General features: G+C 38.1%; 1 protein-coding gene across 1 annotated transcript in view; it reads right to left on the reverse strand.

Annotated features, from left to right (window-relative positions):
• Window positions 1–1573: 1573 nt before the first annotated feature.
• The window catches only part of LOC149531381 (Leucine-rich repeat (LRR) family protein), a 121712-nt gene continuing 106671 nt past the window's right edge, over window positions 1574–16614 (reverse strand). The window contains exons 8-10 of the mRNA XM_089810223.1: window positions 2943–3029; window positions 2705–2785; window positions 1574–2590 (exon numbers count right to left, since the gene is read on the reverse strand). Of these exons, the coding sequence (XP_089666349.1) occupies window positions 1946–2590; window positions 2705–2785; window positions 2943–3029 (813 nt within the window). The 3' untranslated portion in view covers window positions 1574–1945. The remainder of the gene's footprint in view (window positions 2591–2704; window positions 2786–2942; window positions 3030–16614) is intronic.

Below are 16614 nucleotides of genomic sequence, written 5' to 3' on the forward strand. Positions count from 1 at the left end.
GAAAAAGAAAGGAACAACAATGACTTACGATAAGAGTAAGTCTCAACAATAGTAACTGATATCTAGCAATAACAATATAAGGGAGGCCCAAATTTATAGTCAATAACAATAGACACTACTGGCATGACTATTAAGGAATACATTATCAATCCAGCGTAGAACTTTAGAGATAGGAAGATGAAACTGAGGACTATTAGAGAAATGCAGTGGAGAACACAGGGACAAGACTTGTTGATCACATCAAATAATAATATCAAAGTAGAAGTTCAAAACATTGAGTTTGGAGGTTATCAAAGGATATCACAATCTGTTTATTAGGAATCATAATTTATAAACCAATGCTACAATATATAGGTTTGAGAATTAAGTAAGAGAGATATACATAAGAGGATAAAGATCCAAATGCATACTGAGATGGATAAGATAAGATAATGATATTAATGTCCAACAAGAGACCAACTAGGGTATATGGGACTGAAAGATACAACAGTACAAAAAAGAACAACGTGGCGAGAGTGCCAAAAAGGCGTCCAGGAAAACAAAAACAAGAAAAGGGGAAAAACCACAACCTTGAAAATACTATAAAAGATACCTTGAAAATACTAACAATAGAGGAGATACCCTATAAAAGATATACCTTGAAAATACTAACAATAGTCAACCAGGACTTTTCTCAATAGCATGACAACTATGTGAAGGCGACATTCATTTCATCGAAACATTAGAAGAATTCCAAATAAGGCAATAATTTTAGATTCCATATACATTGCATTATCAACATTGAAGATACATAAGGGATATTGTCTAACAACAGAGCTTTGGTAATTTGAATAAACTTGGTGGTACAAATTTGAAATGAAGTTATCATTGTCGCCTCTTACCCAATACACATAATATTAAGAATAAGTTTGTAGCACAGTAAGAGGATGTAAGAAATTTGTCCAAAATTACTAGAGCAAATACAGGAGACATTACACTACATTTGGCTCATGACTGGATATAAAATGAATTAATAAATTTAATTAACTCAAGGAAATGGTAATGCTTCAGCTGCAGCGCATCTCCGAAGGTTTTTATCCACTCTGAGAATTGGCATTAATCAAGACAGAACAACTACCATTTTTACAATAAATGTATTATTTCATGGCTTTTCTTAGATACTACTTTATGTTTCCGTAAGTGGTAAAGTCAAAAGAAAATAGTTTTAGCTTGACACATCTTTCTACAGATATACTGAAACCATCATATCCTTGTAGTTTATTCCTGATTTTTTTAAGTCAGCAATCTACGAGATGAGATTGCTTGTTTCATTTTGGAAACAAATTATATCCATTCTTCAGTGCTCTTTTGCAGGCCAGGTAGGTTGCTTTCCCTGCCAAGTTTAGCCAATAATACTGCTGATGGATACAAAACATCCCCCTTATTAAGGACTAATAAATTTCACTTGAGACTAATTTTATTTAACAGTCATCTGTTCTTTAATCGAAAAACATGACTTGTTTAAGCCTTGTATCACTAGGTTGCACACTGCAGCACAAGCAAAGGTGTAATACATATTCAGAATACAACTATATAGCCAACAAAGAACATATTTTCCACTCCAACCAAACATTATACAAATGCTCCATATATAGGATTCATCAAGCATGAATTTTTTACTCATGTTTGTTGCTCCATCTGACCTGTCATATCTGCCACCAAATTTGACATAAAGGATACATGTTTTAAAGATAATCAATTTGCATCCAAAAAACAAAATGAAAAGAGCTATAGAAAACAGTTTCCTAGAAAGCTACACATACAGAACTATGAATCTATAGGATTCATCAAGCATTCCAGTGAAACATAAAGGAAAACATATTTATCTTAGTTGTTAAGATGGCCAGAATACGTCTCCATGAGAGCAATGACAGTAAACAAAGAATTAAAATAGCATAAAGGTAATCTATTTTTCTGTCTTCGATCCCTTTAATTTCCATCGAGAGTACGAGGAAGTTCTAAAGGTATACTCATTTTGAGACGAGGCACCACAATTGACTTGGTTTTCCTGTGACTTGTACTCTTTAGGTTTGGGTTCCCATGATGATGGTCCACCTGTTCCGATTTCTACTTCTCTCAAATTGCGAAGGAATGTGGGACCAAGTTTACCAACTCTCCCTTTAGCTTGAATGCCTTTTGGGTTTCCCCCCAGAATAGACACCACACCACTATCCACTTTATCTTTTAATATCGGCATTTCACCAGAACCATCAGAATTCCTCTTTTCCTTAGCAACTTCATTCTTTAATGTTGCAACCTTTTCCACAGGAGCAATTAGATCAATGAAAGGCCTGTCATCATTGCTGTCATTTTTGTCCAATTTTCTTTCCTTTTTATCTTCACCCTTGCTTTCTTTAGAATGTTTTTTACGAGTTCTCTCGTGTCCCTTACTCTTGTGAGTTGTTAGACTTGGACTTATATCATTGGCATCCTCACTGAGATCCTCATGATCATGGCTCTTCGATGATCCTTTCCTTTTCTTCTGGTGTTTTTGAATGCTAGCAACAGGATGTCCATCAAGGATCTGCAAGTTTGGAAGCAATTCTTTGATCTGCACACACAATATTAGCATATTATCACTCTTTGTTTCCTACAGATGAAAGAATTAGAAAATAATTTAAATTGTTATTCATATCTGGGAAAGACCAAAGAATTAGTTAAATACCTTATACTGATATTGCTCGTCTTCACTTACACCATTCCCATGTAAATTGAGGTTTTTCAATTCATGGAGAACACCAATAACCTACAGTTCATTGTATGCAAAATTTGCTCATAAATTTATGTTTCTCGGCATATTATTATACATTGAGCCATAGACACATATGGATTACCTACATTTTATCCTTCAACAAGAAACACAACAAACAAAGAATAGAGTTGCTTTCCTATCATCATTATACCTGTATTTCTGACCAGAGACGAAGATGATTATGTCCCAAGTCTAGGATTTGAAGCTTTCCATTTTGCTCCAATTCTTTTGGGAGATTCTGTAAAGAAAAAACAGATTCTTAAGACAGATATCAATTATTAAAATTAACTTTTATTACATATACTGACTTTTGCATTGAGGAAATTGATAGTTCTCACACAATGCATAATCCCATAAGAACTGTGAACAAGACAGTATAACTGATTGGAAGCATTAGCAAATAAGAAAGTAAATTTGATAACAATGTAATACAATACCCTCCTAGTATCTAGTCGTAAGCAATACTCATTTAGATTCAAAGTTTTTATGATGTAATAGTATGTACTAGTCCGGTCTTTTGCTTAATAAGGAATTTATTTGTTGCAGCCCAACAATCGGCATTCTTTAGCAACTGTTAAAAAAACATGTAGAGCATGCTTTTGGACGACAAAGGGAAAATGTATAAATGATTTTAGTACTAATATCAAATGTACAATATCCTTACAACTGTCCCAAACAAATACTGGACCTTTATCTACTGGTTAAGGTGAAGCATCAACAATGTTATTAACTATGATTGACAGCATCTGTGCATATATACCAATTTGCCATTGTATTATTCAGCCTGCTGTGACCTTTTCACAGGTCACCTCCATTGCAAATAGGGACCCCTCTACATTTCTGCCCATTTGGTCATTTGCTTGTGTCCCTGTGGCTCAGTTCTCCAAAGTTCCTTGTGTTTTGAATGAGCATTGAGCAATTTATGCTAAGTCTGGAATGAAATGTCACCTGCCTTCACTTCTGAAAAGGGGTTTTTTGTGAAAAGCAATGAATTTGGTCCGAGTATGAAAAGGGATTGATCTTTCAGAAAGAATGCTAGTAAAATTTTGAACATTTTGATGTAATTGTTATTTTTGGAATTTTTTATTTTTAGCTAGTCTATTTTAGTAATTTTCACATCTCAGAATGAGCTAATTTAGTTTGAACTTACTATTTTTATGCATGTCTATTTTTAGTAAGTTTCACTGTCCCGGATTGGCCTAATTTTTTGTTTAAACAAACTTACTATTTTTAGTAAATCTAGTTTTGACAGGTCTATTTCTGGCAGCTGATGAACACTGACAGAAGAACAAACAGAAGTACCCAGTTCTAAATCCAGAAATATGAACAAATCGAGCAGATGATTCAAACTCTACTAACTCTAAGAATGCCCAAGAGAGAAAAGAGCAGAGAAGATGTTGAAATTTCATTGAGTATGGAGGAAAGTTCTTGATCCCACCACAATGAATGCCTAAAGTGGAAAATCATGAGAAATTGACTTAGTATAGGAGAATTCCACCGACATCCTAATGAACGCCCAAAATGGAAAAATCTGAAAAATGGCAAAGCGTTGATCAAAGAGACATGAAGGAATACCAAAAGTACAAGAAAAATCCTCCACATCAAATTGCTGCCCGAGGGAGGGAATCCTTCTAGTCCATGGAATTGTGCCCAAGATGAAAAATCCCTCACAATAGCAAATCAGCACTCTTAGGAATCCACTGCGTTCACAGAATTCCTCAACATTCCAAAAATCCACCCAAGGAATTCCATCCAAGTGGTAAAATCCTTCACTCGGCCGACACTAATCCACTACATTCATGGAATTCCTCAACATTCAAAAAATCCACCCAAGGAATTCCATCCAAGTGATAAAATCCTTCACTAGGCCTAAATGGCGCTCTAAAGCACTAATCATTGTGTATCAAGAAATGTATTGCGAAGTCAAGAATCCTCCACAATGACTAGATGTGCATAAGAGTGTTAATTTCACCATTCCAAGAAATTCTTCAAGTGAAAAACCTGCCTATATATCTAATATGTTCCCATGGGTGCAAAAACAAAATGGGCAAGAAATTGGTTTGAAGTATTGAAAATCCACACCTGTGTCTAATTTCACTCAAGAAAGAGTTGAAAAGGAGATGAATATAATTTGCACAAGTATGTGAAATTCTTCATGTCAGTATTTAATTGGCGTCCAAAGTTTAAACTGCAAACCATTGGAATGATGAAAGTTGCCTGAATGTTAAAATCCACTTCTATATCTAAAGTGTGCCAATGAAATAAGAAGTGTAATTATGACAATAAAATGACAAGATAAGAATTTTCCAAGACAATGACACCTAATGATTAATGTAAGAATTTTTGTTTAGCAAATTATGCAATGACGAGAGCGAATATCTCCTTGAATAGCAACATGGAGAGATATTTTATGCAAATGCTAAAATTAACTCATTGCCAATTCTAGGCAACCAGTAGCAAATGTCGAGACAGATCAATCAAGTTGTTGCCCACAGAATGTCTCCAACAAAATATTTTCATACAAGTCACATTGAATTCTCCATGGAAGGGTTTTTTGAAAAGCTCATGGAGGATTTGGGAAAACCCAAACCCAAAACATATCTTCAAAAACACTTTACCTCCAATACAAAATGACTCAATCAAGAAATTAAAATATAATATTCCACCCAATATAAAATCTGAAAGTAAATTTTCAAAATATACAAGCCCATATTAATATTAAAATCCCAAATCCATTAAAAATGTTGAATAGGTGACTCAAATTAATTACGTATATTATTTTACTCGAGCATTGCTAACAACAACTATGACCAACAAGAAGGCACAATACACAACCCACTGGTCTCATCACATGATACAAAGTAGCCGACAATTACCACACGATAACTGGGTGGTAGATATAAACAACATTGTGTTGGTCATCCAAGAATAGGAACGACATTTAGGCTTAGAAACATGATTGGTCATACGACTTCAATTTACCTGTCTTCAAGTATAATATAGGTAGGAGTCGATGCCTGGCACCTACCATTACTCAAACACCAAGTGTCACGAGTACCAATCACATTAACATAAATAGCGGCATAATCATTCTTTGGACGTTACGACACTACCCTACCCATTTTCAACCCATTAATAATCATTTTGTAACAATAATTATCAGCCATAATAAAGATAACATGAGATATCAAGGGAGATCATCAACTTACATTGTTTATCATTTAACCATGACAACATAACCTTGCTTAAGCCATAATGTTAAACATTATTAATCATCGATTATTATAGGAAATCTCGTTAAGGATCATTCATTAGCATTTACATCAGTAATCATCAAATGATAAAATAAATCATTCAAATCATTAATTAATATCAACATCATTTAATTAACATCGGAGATAAAATGATAGATCTCCAAAACAAGTTACTAGCAATGCATGATCACCCATAATATGCATCTGGGATCATCTCAATACTCATCATATAATTACCAGTAATGGCACAGGGCCATCATAACATTTGTGCAAGTAAATGATATCGGACATCACAGTAGTGAACAATAGTTAGATTCATCATCCACACACCAATATCAAGAGTGATAAGCGAACAATCACATAGATACCAACCACAAGGTATGTCCCAAATCATAATACGCAATCTGCTAACAGCCCCGCATAGTTTGAATCATCAAATAGGCACCATCATCTCATGGACCAAGACAACTAAACAGCACATACCCATCTAGAGGATCACACAATAAAAAGCATGCAAGAAGGGCAGTATACCTGCAAATTCTAATAATAAATTTCAAAGAATCTTTCAAGGCAACATTAACTGAAGAAGTGATAGAGCTAGAGATTCCCATCCCAAAGGAAAAATGTCACGAAGAAACATGTCTGAGCAAGAGCAAATACAAGTGCATGGATAGCATTCAGTTGCTCCAGGGTGTTTAAAAGAGAGGATGCAGCAAGATCCTAAAGAAGAGATTGATTGTGCACTAGAGTTGTAGGAATTATTGAGCAAAGTAACAAACCAATGGAGAAAGCCAAGGCAACAAAGTTCTCCAAGGTCACCAGGGATGAATAAAGGTGCAGAACTATACATGTAGCCATGTCAAAGGTGGACAAGGCCAAGGACAAATTCACCCCAGAGGAGTGTGATGTAACCACAATTGACATAGGGTGTGTTACTCAATAAACTTGTAGCTACATATGAAACAATAAATTTATTTTTGTTATATTTCAACTGTGATATGATTCATGTGCAGTAGAGCTGTTGATCTCTAGCTACATTAAAGTTATTAAAGTTCTTCATTCTGCATTTACTTTATTTTATGCAATTGGAAATTCTCAAAGTGTCGCTTCTAATGTGTTTAATGTTTCTACTTGGTAAGCAATATTATTATCATGTCGTTTTGTCTCTCTGTCAGCAGATGTACAATCCGTCATTTCAAATCTCAGCATAAGACATGAATTACTCTCTTAATTGTTGTCCACCCTAGGAGGCTGTTGTCGTGGCAATTCCAACTCCTTCCGTAACCATCATGTTCAATCTTTTTCAAAATTTCCTTGGCATAATGAAAATTGGCAAAGGTTGGATTCAGCACTTTTACCATTTTGTGCTATGTCAGATCAGAAGGATATCGCAGATGTCGTGGCATCAGTCATTCAGGCATTTTGGTAAAGACAATGTGTGTATTCTGTGAGAACGACTACCTCCTTTTGAGTGGGCTGTGTTCTTTGTCAATCTAGTAATCAGATTATTCTTCGATGTAGAGTTTCTCCTTAGCGTGTAATCTCAACAGAGGTTTTTGTATTGCTTTTCAGTTCTATAGTTGTACAATCTCATCAGAGATATTACATATGATTATTCAATTCTGGTTGTTTTGGAAGGCTGAGCAACAGTCATCACAGCTTGTACTGTAAGCTTGTACATGACTATCTGCTAAGCTATTGCCCTTCAGATTTAATCTACAGTTTGATTAGAATCTGTGACAGACTCTATTTTGGAGCATCGTAATTCTTCTTTTGAAATAAAATATATAGGTTTGTGGGCAAGGTTGTTTCCCCCTGTGAAGAGGGTTTTTCCCAAGGTAATTTAGTTGTTCTGAGCATTTTAAGTTTTATTATTTCTGGTCCATATATTTTCAGCATTACTAAGGCATTGTGATGGAGGAATTTGACAATTCTACCCACGAACTCAGAGAAATGATAAAGAAGATGAAGAGAACTATGGAATGTTGAAAAGTGAAAACAAGGCTTTTTGCGGATAATTGCAATGCCTAGCAGATCCAGCTAGGCAGGAAGGTCAAGCATTTGTTCTCCTTACATTTCTTCTGAAAGCATCTGTTGATGACATTTAAAGAATAGGGAGAGTCACCCAAGGCACTGAAAAGTTGGCAAAGAATATTTAGAATATTGCCTATAGGTTTGTTGAAGACCTGACTCAAATGTATGCAAAAGCTTAAGTTGTCCTTTCCTAGATATAGTTCATGGATGAAGCAGAGAAAGATACTCATATTTATTAGAATGAAACCATCCCACACTATGGGGATTTGATGGTGTTAGAAAATTAGTCTTTCCTTGGATGTATTAAATAAGGGATATTCTAAGGATCCCTACAACTAGTTTTTCCTCTTGTGAGGACATGTCATATTGTTGTCCTCTTGTACAAGTGTGAGGATGTCATATTTTTGGAATTCCTTTAATAAGGAATTAGTTTGTCCTCAAGAGGATGTTGACACTTCGCACACATGTAGATTTGTGACTCCTCTCTCTATTTTGAAGCATTGTAATTCTTCTTTTGAAATAAAATATATAAGTTTGTAGGCTGGGTTGTTTCCCCCTGTGAAGAGGGTTTTTCCCAAGGTAATTTAGTTGTTCTTAGCATTTTAAGTTTTATTATTTCTGGTTCATATATTTTCAGCATTACTGAGGCATTGTGATGGAGGAATTTGACAATTCTACCCACGAACTCAAAGAAATGATAAAGAAGATGAAGAGAACTATGGAATGTTGAAAAGTAAAAACAAGGCTTTTTGCGGATAATTGCAACGCCTAGCAGATCCAGTTAGGCAGGAAGGTCAAGCATTTGTTCTCCCTACATTTCTTCTGAAAGAATCTGTTGATGACATTTAAAGAATAGGGAGAATCACACACGGCACTGAAAAGTTGGCAAAGAATATTTAGATTATTGCCTATAGGTATAGGTTTGTTGAAGACCTGACTCAAATGTATGGAAGGGCTTAAATTGTCCTTTCCTAGATATAGTTCATGGATGAAGCATAGAAAGATATTCATATTTATTAGAATGAAACCATCCCACACTTGGGAAATTTGATAGTGTTAGAAAATTAATCTTTCCGTGGAGGTATTAAATAAGGGATATTCTAAGGATCCCTACAACTAATTTTTCCTCTTGTGAGGGCATACCATATTGTTGTCCTCTTGTACAAGTGTGAGGTCATATTTTTGGAATTACACACACATGTAGATTTGTGACTCCTCTCTCATCTCTATTTAAGAGATGCTCATCTCTCATTCTTTTACACATCACATTGATGTTATTATAAATGAGCGTCTCTCTCTCCCTCTCTCTCTCTCTCCCCTTCTCCCCTTTCAAAAATATCTTGTCTCCTTGCTGACTCTTTGGGTGATTTCTCCAAATTTTTGCTATTCTCATGATAACATCTTTCTTCATCATCCATCTCTCTTGGATTGTGTTATTTCCTTGCTCTTGTTATTTTTCCCTTCATGATATCAAACTCAAAGCTCGGTTACTAATCATTTTTGAGCGAAAGTTGATGAACATTACCCATCTTGTGGAGCACCCTTGTTTTGAGCATAGTTTCAAAAAACTGCGATTAATAAGAAAAATTGAGATATATCGTGAATATCTTCACTGATATAATCACCCTTTATGCGACACCGATATTCTAATGAAAATCATGGCAGTATGTGACAAAAAATCACTATATCGCACCGATAAAAGGTGAGAAAAACGTTGAAGAAGTCAACGTCAACCACTTAAAACTGAAAATATGAAGAAAATAAAATCGCTGGCCCTGAGTTACGCATTTAGGTTTGTGTAACCTAAATCCAACTTTGACCATTCATTTTGTTTTGTAGCAAGTAGCGATTGCGAGTGGAAAAAGACAGCAATGAACCTTGAATACCAGACTACGAACAAACTTGGAATACGAAACTGTGACTGAAAAATCTGAAAAAAGACATCGGCTCTGTCTGAGACTGACAAGTTATCTAGGTAGGTCCATCTTTCAACTTTATCTCACTATAATATATAATTTCAAATTTTTTAATTGTGTGTCACCTCTGTCCGAGTATATTAAATATTTTTAAATTTATATATTATATATTGTCAGTCGGCTCTATCTGACCATTTAAAATTTAAGTTTATATGCAATCCAAATTCCATATTTTATTATTTTTTAATGAGTATTTTATTATATGATTATAATTTATAATGTCTTATAGTTATATATTTAAAAATAACTATTTTATTTTTAAGTGATCCTTTTATACAGTTTTTGTTTTATAATCATATATAATCATGAATTGTAAAGTCTGTAAATATTTACAAAATTAATTATACTATTTTATATTTAATGATTTTATTTTTAATATATAACTATATAGTTAAACAGAATTATATAATTGTATATAAAAAAATTACTTTACAGCAGTATTATATAATTATAGTCTAACTCTGCTCATTTCTTTACAAGATGGCTGGTGGTAGAAAGGACACATTATGGAAATATGGGATCCCCGGAGAAGTCAAAGGACATGTCGAATGTATCTTTTTCCAAAAGCATATGACTTCAAGTCTAAGTCGATTGAAATACCATCTTGCAAAGATTTCATGCAATAATATTACACCGTGTGATTAATGCCCGGAAGAGGCTGTTTACCGCATAGGTTAATTAAGAATTGCACACAGATAATGGACACGAGCATGAACAGCAGAACTCTTATTATTATTCGCATATGCCAAACAGTACATTATGCTTCAATGATAAGATCTCCTGAATACAATGCTTCCCAAAGGGGTTATAAATACTTTCCGAAGAACTTTCCCGAAGGAGTCCGTTGGCCATTTACAACATGTCGCTACATAACAAAAACCTTTCCGAAGGGACCCGTCGGCTACATAACAAGAACCTTTCCGAAAGGACCCATCGGCTGATACACAATTTCCTTCTCAAGGGTCCCGTCAACTGATACACAATTTCTACCGACAACATCATCCCCCCCAAAAAGAAAAGTCGTCTCCTGATGACTATTACAAAATCTCTGAGACAAATCAACAACCAAAATACATTGACTGACTAACTGGTCTTCAACACTGTCACCTTAGCCAATCTGACATCTGACCCTGATAGCCACCTGTGTCGCTTTCTGCCTTCCAATTCCGAGTACACTAAACCAAGTGTCGCTGCACTACCTCCAACTAGATGATCAGCTCCTCCTGAGCTCTCTACGCATCCACCAAGACAGCCTCATGACCAACACCTACTCTCAGTGCCTTTGGTACACAGACACTCCATGCCTGCAACAGCTCTAAGTCTTCTCAACTGGTCAGACTCCCACGACTGATATCCGCAACGACTGGGGGTCCAGGGGGCAACGGAACACACCATTTCTGTCATTTCCTGCTGATTCTACACTCTGGCAATCACTGATGCTTCCCCTTCCCTATGGCATCATCTGATACTCACTCTGAGCATTCTTGATTTGTCGACTTTTTTTTTTTTTTTTTTTTTTTTTTTTTTGTAGAAAACCTCCTGTCACCCTTACACCATACATCCTGCCACTGTATCGACTCCTTCCTTATGCAATATCCTGTAACGTCCTCCAAAGTCTGAATGCAATAGAAGCCGCACACCAAAACCCCACTCTTCAGAATCTGTAATCTTGCAATCCAAATTCGTACACATGATATGCTTGCAAAATCTGTACAATTACCTCGCATTCCAAATTATAATTTCCGTACGCTGTCTTTACTTCCAAATTCTGTATGCCGTACGGCCAAAATCCGCAATGTCAATGGCTTTCCTCAAAAATCCATACAGCACATGTAGAAATCCGTACTGATCAAACCCCTAAAAAATCCGTACGGTCACTATACTAGAAATCCGTACCATAAATGTTGTTGAAAATCCGTACTAGGATACCATACAGTGATTTCAATAAAGTTCGTACGTTAACTTTCTCAGGCTATTAAAAACCGTACGGTGGTCTCAGTGTTACAATATGCAGCTCTTTAAAAAAACTGTACACTGCAAGAAAAAGTCGTACTGCAACAAAACCGTACACCAACTTTCAAAATGGGAATCGTACATTGTCTTAAAACTGTACTTCAAAATGAAAACCGTACATTGCCTTAAAAACCGTACTACAAATATGAAATTGTCCTAAAAACCGTACAACAGCCTTCAATTATGAAAAACCGTACGGTACTACCTTCTCCCTTCCAGTATGGAACCCGTACGGTATTCTCCCTTTCAGATATGAAACCGTACGGTATTTTCACTTCAAATATGAAACCGTACGGTACTTTTCCCTGAAAACTGTACGATACATAAGGAAGCCGTACGGTATTCTTCCATCCACTAAGAAATCCGTACGATGCTTATGGAAGCTGTACGGTACTCTTTCCTTCAGTGTGAATCTGTACGGCACTTCCCTTCGCCTATGAATTCCTTTAAATATGAAACCGTACGGTACCTCTTTTCTCTTTTTTTTCCTTTTTTTTTTTTTAAAAAAAAAATTTCAAAAAAGGAAAAAATAGCAGTCAGTTTTCCCTTCGACCGTCGTCACCGTCGGTATGCAATGACGAAGGGGTCTCCCGAAGGCCATTCTGTGATGCAGAAGTCTTCCGGCCGTGGTATATCTTCAACTTCGAGCCATTCACCACTTGAGGCACTTCCTATCCATCCAAAGTCCATAATTTTATTGCTCCATTGTCCCCTACTTCCTGGATCTGATACGGCCCGATCCACTTAACTTTGAACTTGCCTAGTTTGATCTCATTCCACTGTCCGAGTTGAAACCTGCTACGCCTGTTCTGTGTCATCTCCATATCGCCCAATTTGTTCCCAAAGTTCGCTACCATGGACTCCGTCAGTTGCCCCTTTTGTTCATCAATAACACATTCACTTTGTACTGCTGCAACTTTTATTAAACCCTTCCGCTTTGTTGCCTGTGCAGACCGTATCATGTGTCTTCCTTGTTGCTGGTACCTTTCTGCTATATTTGTGGTTCGACGTAATACTTTCTTCCGACACAGTCGTACAGTAGAATCTTTCCTTCTTTTGGGTTCGTACTGTATGTTCTGTCCTTCAGCTTCAGTCATACCTGCGTTTCCTTCTTCGGCTTTTCTGTGTTGCTTCGAACATTCATTTCCTCCTTCGGCTTCTCCATGTTCCTTCAGACATTCATTTCCTCTGTCGGCTTCTCTGTGTTCCTTCGGACATTCATTTCCTCCTTCAGCTTCTCTGTGTTCCTTCGGACATTCATTTCCTTCTTCTTTCTTACCTTCATCGATCCTTAGCATATTACAACTTGGAAAGAGCTCGTAATCCTCTATCTACCAGTGGTAAAGACCATTTACTGAATCCAGATCGTCATCTCCTTCCAATCGTAGGACTCCCTCCTGATCGAGTTCCATAATCTGCCTCCTCTCATCGTCTTCTTCTTCAGAATCCGACGATAGAGCTTCTTCTCCAACCATCTGAGTGTGTAGATCGATGACATACTTCCGACCTTTGCTTTCAAGTGATAAAGTATTTTTCTTCCAATCGTGTTTTGCCTTGGCTTGTATCAACCACCCCCGGCCCAGAATGGCATCATATCCTCTCCGCTTCAGTGGGATCACGACAAAGTCCAATAGGAACGGTTGTGTTCCAATCATCACTGGTTGCGCTCTGAGTACTCCCAATGGCTTGATTCCATGTTGATCGGTCGTTAGCAGCTGGAAGGTAGGCGGCCATAATGTCGACTGTCCCAACTTTTTTCAAGTGTCTTCGGGCAACACATTGACACCGGACCCTCCGTCCACAATTGTTTTCGTCAATACAGTCCCAAGAATTCCCATTTCGACGACTACCAGATGGCGTCCGGATGAGAGGGCTAATAGCATCGGATCTTCTGCACTTGCGCCACTTTCCTTCCCCTTTTTGTCCGCTGTACTTGCTCCACTCTCCTGCTCCCTTCCATGTTCTCCTGGTAGTTGAGCAACGAGTATCTCGGCTTGCAATATTTGCCGTACAATGTTTTGTTCGGCGCAGTTCCGTACGGAGGTACTCGGCGTGTCCTTGAGGTGTGTTGTTTCTATCTACGTTGCTCTCTGGATCTCTGCCCGTGCTTCCTCTAGTCTCTTCTTTTCCTCCGTCGGATCAGGGTATAGCTTCGTCTGCTTCCGAGTGATTGCCAGAACTTCTTCGTCGTTTGTCCCGACGGTAATCAAGTTTACTCCAAACTTCGGGCACTTAGCATCGTCATGATCGCCAAGTCCACACCATCGGCATAGCAACTTCGGTGTGTTCGTCGTTGTGCACTCTCGAGCAAAGTGACCCCACAGATTGCATGCGCGGCATTGAACTATCGGCCAACCATTCGCATCATACTGAATTCGACTCCTTTCGCCTATATTGTTGTTGTTGCTATTGTTGTTGTTTTGACCGTGCCGGTTGTTTTTGTATCCGCCCGATGTGGCACCTTCCGTACTGGTGTCCCCATTCCCTCCTGACGGAGATGCCTCCTGTGTCAGTAACACTTGCTGCAGTGTTCTTGTTTTCAAGTTGAAAGGGCATTCCTTTACCGGGTGTCCCATAATCTGGCAAATCTCACAAAATTGATCTTTCGAGCATGATCCCTTCGTATGGCCTTTTGTCTTGCACTCCGTGCACCAAAGGTCGTTGCCCTTAGTCTCCTTGTTCATGTTTTTGAACTCCCTCATCATCTAAAGCATGTCCTTCTGCAGAGCACGGACTTTCTTGCTACTGCCTTCATCGTCGCTGCTATCTTCTCCCAAAGGCTCGTCGTCATTTGAATCGGATGAGCTGGTCTTCCTCTTCTTCTTTGTCTTCTGTTCACTTTCGAGGTTCAATGCCCGATTGTATGCTTCAGTATATGTCGACGGTGGCACGATCTTCATCTTTTTCCGCAGCTTCGGGTGAAGGCCTTCAATGAACCATCTTTTCTGGAGCCCATTTGCCAGCTTATTCTCCATTTTACTGATTAAGTCCTTCAACCTCCTGGCGAAGACCCGTACTGTTTCATTCTTCTTTTGTTTGGTATTGAATATCTCCGCTACAATTTCATTATCGTCGCGCAAAAGTTGAAATTCTGCAATGAACTCCTTCTTAATGTTATCCCAACTGTTTAACTTTTGTGGATCAGTATCAGTAAACCAATCAATCGCAACACCCCGTAGGGTAGTGGAAAATTGTCAGTTCCATTCATTTGTATCTATTATGCCATTTGCCCTCCAGATGGTTTCACATATTTTACAATGTCGAATGGGATCAGCTGCTTCATCACCATCAAATTTAGGCAACTTTTTCTTCGGACCTGCCATTATCACTGTATGTTGGGGGTTTTCTTGTGTACCTGCGTTGTTTTGCACTCCCGCGCTGTTTTGAGCACCTGCATTGTTCTGAGCTCCCGCGCTGCTTTGAACACCCGCGTTGTTTTCTACACCTGCACTGTTTTCGGCTTCCGCGCTGTTTTCAACACCCGCGATGTTTTCGGCTTCTGCACTATTTCCAACACCGACGCTATTTGCAACACCCGCGTTGTTTTCGACTTCCGCGCTGTTTGGTGAAGAAGAGGGTTCGTCAACTGAAGTTGTTCATTTCGGAAGTATATCTCGGACAAAGAGGTCACTCCACGCTCGTGCTCCCTCAGCACTCCGAGCCGTGCGAGTCGATCTCCTTCTGTCAAGATTCTCTTCCCGTGGCGTATGCAGGTTTAGAAACTCCTCCCTCGCTTCTTCCACCAAATCAAGTCGTTGTCGAGTCTCCTTCAACAATCCTTCCGCACTCCTATTTCCGTCGGCAATCTTCTGGAATCTCCTTCGGCGCTCTATCTGCTCTGGCCAGAATTAAATTTTCCTGCGCAATGCGTATGTCATCCTTTTCCTTCAGCTTACTCTTATCTTTGTTCAACTGATTCGGCATTTAATTCATATCCGCCTGCCTGCGTATCAGGTCCATCGGGCAACGGCGCCAAATGTTTACCGCATAGGTTAATTAAGAATTGCACACAGATAATGGACACAAGCACGAACAGCAGAACTCTTATTATTATTTGCATATGCCAAACAGTACATTATGCTTCGATGATAAGATCTCCTGAATACAATGCTTCCCGAAGGGGTTATAAATACTTTCCGAAGAACTTTCCCGAAGAAGTCCGTCGGCCATATACAACATGTCGCTACATAACAAAAACCTTTCCGAAGGGACCCGTCGGCTACATAACAAAAACCTTTCCGAAGGGACCCGTCGGCTGATACACAATTTCCTTCCCGAAGGGACCCATCAGCTGATACACAATTTCTACCGACGACAGAGGCTACAAGAGAGGCTTTGACAAGCCTTCAAAAATATGCACAAAATAAGGCAGCAAAAAAGAGAACAGTTGAAGCCATGGCAGTCCCAATGGAGACTTTTAATTCTACAAGATCAAAAACTGGTGGAGAGGCTGCTTCTTCTGTTGAGCCTCAAATACGAGGATCGCGAAGTGTGAATGAGTCTTTAGCAGACTTTTGAGTTCCACGTAACACTCCTGATGCTCAAT

The sequence above is a fragment of the Cupressus sempervirens genome, chromosome 11 (assembly GCF_028749045.1).
Source record: "Cupressus sempervirens isolate cs-2001-9-10 chromosome 11, ASM2874904v1, whole genome shotgun sequence".
Taxonomy (NCBI): domain Eukaryota; kingdom Viridiplantae; phylum Streptophyta; class Pinopsida; order Cupressales; family Cupressaceae; genus Cupressus; species Cupressus sempervirens.